The sequence below is a fragment of the Lynx rufus genome, unplaced genomic scaffold, assembly GCF_022079265.1.
Source record: "Lynx rufus isolate CCGP_SWC_20201006 ecotype Redwood Valley unplaced genomic scaffold, mLynRuf1.p SCAF_49, whole genome shotgun sequence".
Lineage (NCBI taxonomy): Eukaryota > Metazoa > Chordata > Mammalia > Carnivora > Felidae > Lynx > Lynx rufus.
Genome location: NW_025814866.1, coordinates 1038727 through 1051032, shown reverse-complemented (window position 1 = coordinate 1051032; position 12306 = coordinate 1038727). Strand labels below are relative to the sequence as shown.

The following is a 12306-nucleotide window of genomic DNA, read 5'->3' as shown; positions in this document are numbered from 1 at the left end:
CCTCATCGCCCTGGCTGCAGTTAAGAGTGCATCACATCACGGGCCATCTTCCTTCAGGTCATCGGGGCACACTAGACACACTGTGCCAGCCCCCTGTGGCCACTCAGTGTGCGTTACGCACGGGTCTCAGCCCTGGCAGTGAGGTCGCCCTGCTCATGAGGGGGGTGTGTTGGGAGCGGGGGAGCATGGGGGAGGAGGGAGCTCGGGGGCAGAGTATGGGACAAAAGTCTTTTTCCACCGCGCGTGTAGGGCTTGAAATGATGCACATCTTCATGTGCGAGCACTCAAGCTGCCTTCTTCCCAGAAGCCTGGCCCCGTGTCAGACTCCCTGCCGAGCCTAGGGGCCACCACAAAGCCACCGCAGGGCTTGGGTGTGGCACAGGGCCTCCTGCTCTGGGCCCCGAGTAGGCAGCCAGTGGGCTCCAGGCTCCAGGACTACACATTTGCTTTGCCGCTCACGTCATTCAGTGAACTGTATGGCACTTTCCAAAAATCAGATCCACCTTCTAAGGCCAAAGATCTGCACACACACCCATCTCCCCACCCCACCCCCACCCCCGGAAGGCATTCCCAAAGGGGCAACCAAAGGTGTGCCACGTTGGCCTGCCCTCCCAGAACGTAGGCACACGGTCTCCGGATGGGGAAACATTCACTGTGGCCACTCAGTCACAGGTCTCAGGTCTGAGTCACCCCCAGGCCCGCTCGCCAGTCAGAGACGGGGGTCGGGAAGTCAGAAGACACTAGGACTCCTAGTGAGTTCACCCCATGGTTGTCATTTCCCATAGACCCACATCCCTTTTGACCCCTAGGAAGCCTAAGGCGGAGGGGGCTGCAAATAAAAGCCATCTCTGCTCCCGGGACACTCCAGTCTCTTTGCTCTCCCTCCTGCCGGGCCTGTGGCTCTGCAGAAAGGAGTCTGATAAAAGAAAGCAAGTGCTTTTGCATTTTAAATCCTTTCCTTTCACGGAGGCTCCCCCAGGGGCGCCCGCCTCCATCACTCTGAAGAGATTGAGCCTCCGGGCAGGGCAGGGCAGGGCAGAGAAGCAGTAAGCGTCTGTTGCTTAGAGCAACGTAAACAAAGGGCATTCGGGGAAGGCCCCGGTCCCGGCACCAACCACGAGCACTGCCACAGGGAGCCTTGTCCTAACGGGAGCGGGGAGTGGAGCGAGTCCTACCCCTCAGGTATATCGGGGCAGAAAAGGGGGTGCAGAACCAGTGATCTGGGATCTCAAAGGACTGCCAGACCCAGGTATTTGTTGACAAGTGGCTCGCAAAGAGCGGCTGGTGACTGCGAGTGGCTCTTTCTGCAAAGGCTTGCCGCGCGCCCCCCCCCCCACCCCCGCCCTCCCGGTCTTCTGAGTGCTAATCATTTGCTCAGCAAACCCTCTCTCGGTGGAGGACACGGAGGCTGGCCCCAGCCGTGACCACGTGACCACGGCCCCGTCCGAAGCGCTGTCAGCTCCAAGGGGGCGGGGCGGCCTAGATGCCGCCTCCTGTCACCATTCGTGTACCCAGTGTGGCCCCTGCCCTCACCCAACCCCACCCCCGTGCGGTAGCCGGGACCGCAGTGCAAGCCAAACTTTATCTCATTTTCTCTCCCACAGATGGAGGTAGTGAGTACCTTCAAGAGAAGCGGTTCATTTCAGGGTGCTGTGCGCCGGCGGTCTTCAGTCCTCAGCCAGCTCCATGACGTAACCAATCTTTCTACCCCTACTCACGTAATTCTCTCTGCTGCCAATCCCACCAGTGCCGCTGGGAGTGAGTCTTGAGTCCCCTTTTCTCTCATAAATGGCATCTCTGGGGGAGCAAAAGCCTCCCCAACTCTTCCTTCTCTTTTTTCCCCGTCCAGTCCTTTCCGCCCAGACGGTGTGTGTCTCCAAAGCCATATCCTCTTATGAAATGTACTGAATCCATGGCCCTGCCGGACCTTCTGTTCTTTGCCTTGTTTGGTTGTTCGCTGTTCGTTCCTCCTGTCGTTGGTTTGCTTTTCTTGAACTTGTCTGCATCTGCCAACGGTTCTTCACGAACTTGGGCCGCTTCGGGTGGCGTCCGGTGGCAGGATGGGGCCTTGGTCGGTGTTCTGCGGGGCAGCCAAAGGGAGGCTCGGGACCGCCTCGCAGGGCCGCAGGGGGAGGCGAGTGCCTTTCCGGCATCGTTCGCAACAGAATAATCCGGCCCACCTACTTGGGACTAAACTGACAGCTTCCAGAACTCTCTTGGAGGTGGTTTCCAAAGGCAGTGCACCTGAGGTGGGCTTCGGGCGGCCGCTGTCACGTGTCCCCAGGTGGGCTCAGTGGTGGCCGACTGCTTCTGCTCGGGTGCTACCTGCCCTGTAGGCCTTGGCCCTGAGCTGCCCGTATGCGAGGTGTCTGAGGGGTTCCTCAAACAGGAGTCATCCTCACACCCCCAGCCCGCACTCTGCCACGTGTCCCTTTTGTTCCCAAGGCACCTTTGCTCTTTCCAAACAGGCGTCAGGATTGGAAGGTCTTAACATGGTCTGGTCCACATTCTCTCTCCTCCTTCCTCCAAGAAGCCGGGACAGGTAGATTCCTTCCTACATGTTCCAGTGAAACGTTCCCACCATGCTAGTCACGTTTTCAAGAGAACCCAGGGGCTGTCGTAAAGAGATAGAAACTTCCGTGTTTGCTGATATCTTTTTACAAAGACGAAGGGAAAGCTCTTAGAACCCACCGCCCCATGGTTTCCCTAATGAGAGAGAATGCAGGGAACGTCTCTGCTCCCGGCCATGGCCACCTGCTTTTGTAACAGACTCATCTCAAAAACCAAGCAGTAAACTTTCAAGTATGGGCCCAGAGCCCCTGCTGGGATGGTTCGATGCTACCTCTTTCCTTTCCTTCCAGTGAAACCCGGCAACTCTCACCTCCGTGAACACATCACTTCCCCACAGACGGGAGCTGTTAACCGTGCCTTTTTCCCTCACCAGACTCTGGCATTTTTCTTTTTGCTTGATTTCTTCTCTTTGCCTTTTGCCTTTTGTCTTGTCTTTTCTCTTTTTTTCTTTTTGCATTTTCTTCGTTTTTTTTTTTTTTTTTTTTTTTTTTTAGGAACTGGTGAGAGGTCCCCAGTGGGGGGGCATCCCTCCTCTTGCTCAAACTGTCGTTTCAGGCCACTCTGCCCTTTAAGGAAGGGATGTGGGCCGCACCAGACCCCGCTGGACCATGTGGTCCCCTTCGGAAACAGCACGTACATGTGCGTGCACGCACACACCCCACCCCCAAACCACAGGCCACACACACCTCCGGCTCCCTTGCACACTCACTGGGCCCCCCACCCGGGCCACAGACATTGGCCAACAGCCATCACAGACAGGCTGGAAAGCTCCAGCCTTGTCCCAGAAGGGTCTCGCTACCAGTCCACCCAGACAAGTCTGCACGGGGCTCAGCTACCTCCAGTCAACCGAGGACAGAAACGGTACTCAGCCTCCCCGGGGCGCACCAGCTAGGGCAAGGCTGGGACAGCGCACGTTCTTCCTGGAAATGAAGGGACAAGAGGGGGCGTGGTCTGCCGAAGGGGCACATACTGACCTGCCCCTGTCCCTCCCTCACCCGTGACTTTTTTCCACGTGTTTCTTTGCCATCTCTGTCTGTACTTCCTCTCTGTCTGTCTGTCCGTCCATCTGTCTGTTGACTTGAGGCAGGGGAGGCAGCCGACACAGCCCCCACTCCTCATGCCCCTCGGGCCTTCTCCACACCTCTGGCCTTGTTCTGCTCCAGGGCCAGCCTGGGCCTCCCCTCCAGGATCCTGGCGAGGCCTGCTGTCTCTTGACTCCCTCTGGATTCCTTGGGCTTCCTCCCTGGTGGGAGCCTCTTTCTCTCCTCTTCCTAGCACCTTCCTTCCTTCTGCAGCCATCTGTCACCCCCGTCTTCCCACCTCTGGGAGCCCAGCAGTGCCTGGTAAGAACAGTGCGAAAGACACCACCCCTCCCCCTGGTCCTGAGCTACTCCAGGGGCATCTAACTAGTGCCTGTCTGAGGAGGGTGCTGGTGTGATAGCAAGGGGATCCCAATGTCCCAGCCCATCCCAGTTGAGCAGCAGCACCTCAGAAAGGACCCCACTGTGGAGGAAGATGCTGGTTGGAGGACCAGGCAACACCAGGGGACATGCCTGCTTCTGGAAGCCACCAACCAACACCACCTCCTGCCATCACCACCGCGTGGCAGATTGGTTTGGAACTCTCTGAGGGCCTAGAGAAACCATTAAGCCCAGCACCTTCATTGTGCAAATCAGGGAAAGGCCCGGTGGTGGCGGCGGCGAAAAAAGTGACTAGACGCAGGTCCCCACCCTCTCTTGGAACTCACCGGAAGGAAGGCGAGGCACAGACCACAGCAGAGCTCCTAGCCGAGCATTGTAGAAGGTGCTGTGGGTGCAGGCTACAGGGTTTTCCTGAGCAGAACCCCAGCTCTGATGGGACATCTCCTATCACCCACCGCCCGGCCAGCCTGGCCCTTATCCCACATGCTGGAGCAAGGCCTCTGGTCTGACAGCACTTCCACTGAGAACCTGAGGCCCTCCGGGCCTTAGAAGGCCCAGTGCAGGTTGTGTACAAAGAGCCCGAGGGCCACAGTGATAGGTGACGGCGCTCACTGACACGGGTCCCAGCACATGGCACCCAGGGCAGAGGCGGCCAGAGAATGTCCCCGGGGCCAGAGGGAAAGGAGAGCCCCTAGAGGGGTGACCAGGGAGAGTTAGAGACGCAGAGACCCTCGGAGTTCAGCACACCCACAGCCTCACCCCCTCAACCTTCTAGCCGACCTCTGACCCCGCCCCCCCAGGCTTCCCGCACCCAGCCGCCCTCCCTGAGCCACACACGATGCTCATTCTCAACCTGGGGTGTGGCATCTGCCCTCCATGGCGTCCACCTCATTTCACGGGACCTCAGCCGTGGGCTGGAGGCCAGCCCCTGTGAGTGGCTCCAGAAAGCGCATCCATTAATAACCGCTTTCGGTCTTAAGGAAACCAGCCGGGAGGGAAATCCTATCCCCTGCTGGGATGCCGGTCACCCCAGCTCCTCCCTGCTCACACACTAATGCCAGAGGCTCGGTGTCACACCCTGGCTGCGTGTGAGGGTCCAAGCCACGGCCCCAGATGGTATATAGGGTTCACCCACGTTTACTACCCAGCAGCAAGCCGGGCGCCAGAAGGCTGCCTCCAGGTGTGAGCGGAGACACGGACACACCCTAGCCACCCCCCCCCCCACCTCCCCAGCCACACTTTCCAAAGCCTGTCCCCTGCAGCAGCACTGGGTCTCTATACTCGAATGTGTGTTGCTACAGTGCTTCACGATACGGTTCCTGACCCAGCCGGGCGGAAGGCGCGGAGGCGGGCAGTGAGTTTGGTCACCTGTGGCCTTGAAGAGCTCCCTCAGGGCTCTTTAGTTCGGATGAACCTAGCCCGAAAGAGATCATAGCAGTTGCTTTATTTTAATTGCCTTTGCAACATGAAAGCCTTGCATCCAACTTGGCAATGCTGATGCCGGGTAAGCCCCCACGATTTCCTTGCACACGCCCTTCTGGGGCCCGAGGAATCGAGCCAGCCCCATAGAGGAAGGAGCCCCGCAAAGCGAGCACAGCTTCGTCTGCTGGAGTTTGCTCCTTTCTCAGGCAGTCCGTCCATTTCAAGCCAAGTCTCTCTCTCTCCCCTTGGGTTTCTGGGGACGGTGTACTGGCATTTCTTCTCAGCTATTTGACAGTGTTGTTTCCACGCTAGGACTGGTATCACCCTGTCCTGCACGAGCCCTTCCTGCAAGCATGGGCCCCACCCCAGGGAAGGACCTTCCAGGCAATTCATACAGTACCAGCCAGCTCGCAGCCCAAGGCAGACCCCAGGACCCCTGCTCCTAGGCCCTCCCCAGTGGGCACTTCCAGGCCGACTCCCGGGGCTGGGGGCTAGGGCCCAGGGAGCTCAAGAGACTTCTTTGAGGCCCTGCACCTGGCCACGGCCAGGATGAGAGGCAAGGCCCACCCCCCGAAAGGCCGGGGACCCACCGTACCTGGGTCACCTCAGTGCCACGGCTTGTTGACATCGGCAGCGTGAGTCTGGACTCTCCCAGTCCTGGGCACAGATGCACGCACACAGGATGGGAGGTGACCTTCGCGAAAGTTGCCAGCCGCTAGCATGTCTGACTTGCTCACATACACAGAGCCCTGCCTTTGGTTTGGGGTCCGGTCCATCAGTGGGAGGGCCGGCTCTGGAGTTCAAGTTTCTTAATTCCTTGGTGAGGAAAGGGAACCTTCCTCTTCAACTGTGGGTATGTCGCCCCACACCTCTTTGTGTCGCTTTCAAGTCACGATTCACCCTCATGCCTGCAGGGATGGTTTGGGACCTGGGAACCCCAAAGTACTTGGAAAGCAGTTCCCCTGGCTCTCCCCAGCTGCTCTGCTCAGAGTTTGCCATAAACCCAGAGCTTGAATGCCAGGAGAGCAGAAAGTCCCCTCCCTCCCACAGAAGGTTCTGGATTAGTGGCTGGCACAGAGACAGGCATGTCCATCAAGCATGTGGCGGGCAGGGGGTGGGCGGGAGGGCTTTGCAGGAGCAGCAGTGAGACAGAAGTGGAGGGCGGAGAGCATGAGGACCCCTCCCCATCTGGGGCCTGCTTGTCCCACAGCACAGAGGAGAAAAGGCCAGAAGGTTGTCAAACGCAGTTTCTGTTGTTACTGTTGTCATCATCGTTCTGGAGCCTTTGCTTTTGTTTTTCTCTTCTCTTCTTTTCTTTTCATTCCCTTTGTGCATTTCTTTAATGGGGCGGGTGCTCCCTCAGGCCTCCCCTCGCCTCCCAGTGTTCGCATCCCTACTCTGCCCCCATCACCACCTGCATTGCAAACTTGAGCGATTGAAGGTCAAAACAAAAGCGGAGTCCATCCACTTTGCCCCACTTTCAGCCTTGACCTTCAGCCCCTCTGCTCGCACCCCAAGCATCCATCAGTAGCATAGTGCTGTTGCAGAGTCTGACATAAGCATCCCTTCTGCTTTGGCTCTATGTGGCTGGCGTGGCGCTGTGAGTTTGGGCCATCACCCGCCCTGTCCCCACTAGTGGAGCTCACGGTTCAGGTGAAGGCAGGCCAGCACTCACATGTCGGGGCGGGCGGCGGACAGCAAGGAACAAACAGAGAAGTAAGCTTATGCTAAGTGTCCGGGACAGCTTCTAGAAGGATGTATGTGTGAGCCGGGTTCTGAATAAAGAGAAAAAGCCAGCACAGGACAGTCTGGCAGAACAGTCTAGGCAGGCGAAAGGGCAGGTGTAACGTTGGTGGAGAAGACTTTCGGCAGGGTTGCCCACTCACTGAGCCCTTGCTGGGTGCAGGCGCTGTGCTGGGTGCTGGGAGCTGGGGAGCTCGTGAATCAGACGGAGCCCTGTCTTCAGGGGGCTACGGCAAGGAGACGGAGGGTGAGGGGGAGCCTTGAGGCTCAGTGGGGAAGAGCTTGTGCACAGGCCCTGAGGCAGGGGTGTGCCAGTGTTCTTCACGGAAGAGCCAAGAAGCTGAGGCTGGAAAAGAAGGAGAAAGAAAACGGCCCGAGGCAGGCCCTGACTTTGCAGGAGGTGCGGCTACAGAAGGGTTTAGACCAGTGGAGGACGTGACTTGTTCGGGCTCTTATTTAAAAGATTGCTTGGGCCGCCACGCCGAGAATAGACGGTAGAGGTCAAGGGCACTGGCAGGAAGACCAGGGAGGAGGCGTGGGGCGGGTGAAGCTAAAGTAGCAGCCGGAGCCCCCAGTCTGGAGATAGGGACGCGGCACTCATTAGAAGACAGATGGAACTTAGGGCCACGGCAGATTCGAGCACCTGGGAAGTGTGCTGGTGTAGATGAAGAGAAAAGGTCCCAAGATGAGCCCTGGGGCCCCCAGATGTGAGGGGGGTGGGGGCGGACGGAGACCCTGCACACCCGTACCCAGCCAGGAAGCGGGGATGTGGCATGGGGAGTGCTGGGTGCCCAGCTGGGGAGGTACCTGGGGAGCAGGGGGTGAGGCGAGAAGCGGCCATTGCCAGCATCTAGAGGGGACCGCGGCGCCAAGACAGGGTCTCTTTTAAGAGAGACAAATGAGTACGCTAGTCGAGGGAGGAGGCAACATCCGTGAGTGGGTGCAGGGCCCGGGGCGGGGTACCCAGGCAGTGCAGGAGCAAGCCGGCGGCTCTCGGATGTCAGGAAATTGGCGGGGGGCGGGGTCTCGGTTGGGGTGAGACAGGAAGGTACGGGAGAGCCCTCCAGCCCCAGCCCGACCTGATCCTCCTGGGCCTTCCCAGGCACCTTGGCTGTAGCCCTAGGAGTCACGTTTCCTGGAAAGTGCTTTCACGTCTTTTACTTTCAGATTAGCCCTCAGCAAAATGGAGTTTCGGGGGGTTCAGTTCAGCGAATTCCCACACTGCACGGAGTGGACCCAGAGCAGCTCCTTCACCTGCTGTGATGCTCGGAGTCCCGACACCAGCCAGGCTGGGAGGGCAGGGCCTGACTCAATAGTCGGAGAGGAGGGAGGCTGCAAGGCACCCCGGGGATGGCAGCCACACAGGCAAGAGCCAGGGAGAGATCAAGAGCCCAGGCAGTCGGAGTCTCCGCCCTTGGGGGCTTGAGTCCCAAGGGGCCCCCAGGGCCCTGCAGGTGTGGCAACAGCAGTGGAGGTAGAGGGGCCTCCGCCGTGAAGGGGTTGGGGGGCTGGGGGCCATGGGGCATGCTGCTGTAGGACGCTGGGGTCGGGGGTCGGGAGTCGGGGGTCGAGGTGCCTCTGTGGTTTCGAAGGAGCCCGGCACTAGAACCGGAAGACCAGGGCTGATGGGGCCAAGGCCGAGGGCCCTCCTGAGCCTCCTTCAGTCCGGTAGAGCCCTCGGCCATCCCAGGGGAGGTGGAGCAGTGCATGCTGGGAAGGGGTGCACGCTGGCCGCAGCCATAGGCAGAGGTGGTTCAAAGGGAGATATGGTGTCACTGCAGCGTGTGGGCTGTCGGTGGCACTGACAGCCTTGAGGGTGGCAAGGTCCCCTTGGGAGTGGTAGAGATGGAGAGGCGACCTGACGGTCCCAGGTCGGGAGAGTAGCCTGAGGCAGCCTGAGGGGAAGGGCACCGTTTCCGCTCAGCCGTGGTCGCTCTTGGTGAGCGGTCCTGAAGTCGGCTGTGGCGATGTGGTCAAGCCCCCGTGGGTGACCTCGGGTCTCTAGGGCAGGCCTCTCTTCGACACTTCTGGCTGTCACCAAACCAGTGTCCCAGGAAGTGACTGTGTTCTTCAGTGTTGGGTGGCCTGAAAACACCCCATCGTAACACCAATACCAGTGACTTGTTAACAGCCCAGGATGGGAATGCGGGGAAGTGGGACCTGTAGGAAGGCCAGAAGAGACTCGGGAGGCCAGGAGCCCCAAGAGCCCCAACCGTGAGTTTGGCCAGCGGCCCTGGCACCCCCTGTTGGTGATTGAGTGACTGCTCGAGGCCGCACTCTGTTGATAGACCGCAAACAAGGCTAGCGACAAGACAGTCATTAAAGTGAGTCTGGTTATACCTGGGAGGAGCACCCTGAAGGAACATTCCAGAGCCGCAGAAGCTGAAGAGGGAAGGGCTGGCTGCCCTTTTTGGGCAGAGACGATGGAGTTCAGCCAGGTGCAGGGAGACCTGGGATGGGTCTCAGCAGGGCTCTGGCCTGATCACTTGACCCAGATCCAAATGAGGGGAGGAGCTCAGCTAGAGGAAAGAGTGTAGCCCAGGTCATCAGATCATTGCAGGAAGACTTACCACAAAGGCCCCCAGGGTCAAGGGCAGTGGGATCCAGCTTACTCTCCTTTCTCCACCACCGCCAGGTAGCCGCAATAAACGTCCCGGTAGCTCTCCCATAGTTCTGGCACCAGGAAAGGCCCAAATAATGAGTCCACATCTGCCGTGACTCCAAAAACTGAATTCTATTTCTTTTCATTAAAAACGTCAAATGATGCTCACCTCAATTTCTGTGTTAGCCCTTTCTCAGGAGCCAGTCTGGGGGAACTAAGGAACTGAGTGCAAATAGTTGGCCATCTGTAATCCAAAAGATGTGACTTCACCAAATTCGAAGAAAATCCTAACCAGACTTAAGATCTGGAGTTAGGAAATTCCAATTTTACGGAGCTCTTTGGCTGATTATTTTTGCACTCAAATGACTGAGATTCAACTGGTTTAAATTGATTTAAATTGTGCTTGGCCAAGCAGTGACAGTCCTGGGTTCCAGACGCTGGAGGGTTGAAGGAGACTCATTGTCAGCGGTGTGATTCGTGGTCTAAACTAGGGGGCAGCAAACTTCTCCTATATAGGACCTTAGAGTAATCATTTTTACTTTGCAAGCCAGGTCTCTGTCGCCACTACCCAACTCTGTCCTATGATCTCGAAGACCCCCACGAACCATGCAGAAATGAATGGGCGTGGTTGTGTGCCAGTAAAATTGTATTTATAAACCCAAGCCGAGGGCCAGGGTTAGCCCTTGGGCCCCAGCTTGCCGACACCTCGTCTAAGCCAAGAAAACCAAATCCTGGAACCTTTGACCTGGAAATGATGTTACAACCGATGTTGTGTCCAGCCACTCACATAGGAAGGAGCTGGCTTCCCCGTCTCAGCACAAGGCCAGCTGGCTCACGCGGGGCCCTGCAGAGGCCTTCCCTCTGCCCAACAGAGGTCGACTCTGGCTTCTAGAACCCAGAGGGAGCCCAGGGTGGGGGGCCAGGGAGGGAACAAAGAGAGGCAGCAGCTCTGTGAGGATATTTGAGCACGCATCTAAGTGCAGGTGGGACTGAAGAGACGACGGGGTAATTCTGGGAGCACGAGCCTGTAGGGGGTGGCTGAGCCCAGCTGGGGCCGAGGGCCACGGTAGCCAGGGATCAGGGCATTGTGGGATGTGCTTCCCTGCGGGGAGTTATGCTGATCTGAGGTCTGCAAATGCCAGTGGGGCAGCCAGGAACAAGGGCAGGAGACGCACAGGCAGAAGTCCTTGAAGGGAAATGACCACCCCATCAGCCACAGGCCAGGAGGGTTGTAAGGAGGCTTGAGGAACCATCTCGGTGGGTCGGGGCCTCCCAGCAGGATAGGCTTGGTGGGTGCGAATTCAAAGCGGGGCCATTTTCAGTCTTGGATGCCTCCAGATGGGAGACCGGCAGGCCCTCGCGCCTGGAGCTCTGAGGAGACGCCGGGGCCACAGTCTCTGATTGTAGCCAGATGAGTCCCCGGCGAAGAGGTGGGCCTGGGCGTTTGAATAGAGGGGAGGAGGACCGGTGCCAGGCCGGGGCTCTCGGGCACCATGGGACAGAGGAAGGAGAAGTGGAGGAGACAGGGCCAGAGCAGTCAGGGAGGTAGGAGGAGGGTCACGCGGTGGCAGTGTCAGGGAAACCAGGAGGGCTTTCCAGGAAGCGGGGCGGTCAGCTGTGTTGAGCGGCCCCGAGATGGAGACACAAAAGTAGCCAGGAAGACTGATGGCCACGTGGGTCCGGGCACGGTTCATGCTGGTTACAGTTCCGAGAGCTGGCGGGAGAGAGGAAGAGATCTATAGAGAAGCTGGGGAGGGTGACCCATTTGAGGAAGGCTGGCAATGTGACCACAGGCTGGGGACTTTCTCTTACCAGAAAGTTCTGAGACTTTCTGGTAAGAGAAAGTGGGGAGTCCACTCTCTACCGTTCTCCCTTTTTCGAATCATCTTTTTGTTCTACCAAGTTGGAATTCAGATTTGGCAGAGGGCCCGGGGGCCACCTAAGCCAGTCCTGCCCGCTCCTGGAGCTGGGAAAGGGGGTTAACAGCTAAGAGTCCCAGGCATTTGCCACTCGTGAGTTCCAAAATATGTGCACAGGTCAGCCTAGAGAAAGCTACCGCCCTTTGTCCCGCATATGGATCAGTTGATGAGACATAGCCCCAAACCCGAACACCCTTACTGCAACCACACAGAGCTGCCTGTTGTTCCATTCCAATGGATGGCTATTTGTCAGCGGTGACCTTGTGCTGTTGGTGTGGGTGGAATTTGCCAGCATTAGCCAGCCATTGACTATCTCCTTCCTTCCTTCCTTCCTTCCTTCCTTCCTTCCTTCCTTCCCTCCTTCCTTCCTTCCCTCCTTCCTTCCTCTCCTCCTTCCTTCCCTCCTTCTTTCCCTCCTTTCTTCCCTGCTTCTTTCCCTCCTTCCCTCCCCCCTTCCCTCCCTCCTTCCCTCCCCCCTTCCCTCCCTCCTTCCTTCCCTCCTTCTTTCCCTCCTTCCTTCCTTCCCTCCTTCCTTCCTCCCCTCCTTCCTTCCTCCCCTCCTCCTTTCCTTCCATCCTTTCTCCCTTCCCTGTCTTCCTGCTCCCCCCTCGCGCCCCTGTCCTTGCAC

At 58.2% G+C, this 12306-nt stretch overlaps 1 protein-coding gene across 7 annotated transcripts in view; it reads left to right on the top strand.

The window, feature by feature from the left end:
* ATP2B3 (ATPase plasma membrane Ca2+ transporting 3) overlaps positions 1-12306 on the top strand; it is a 41946-nt gene that overhangs the window by 29307 nt on the left and 333 nt on the right. Inside the window, exon 20 of one of the 7 annotated variants that reach the window (XM_047098474.1) lies at positions 1605-1718. The exons of 5 other annotated variants lie outside the window; for them this stretch is intronic. In XM_047098474.1, coding sequence (XP_046954430.1) covers positions 1605-1718 — 114 coding nt within the window. The remainder of the gene's footprint in view (positions 1-1604; positions 1719-12306) is intronic. One more of the 7 variants, XM_047098475.1, reaches the window with a different exon arrangement.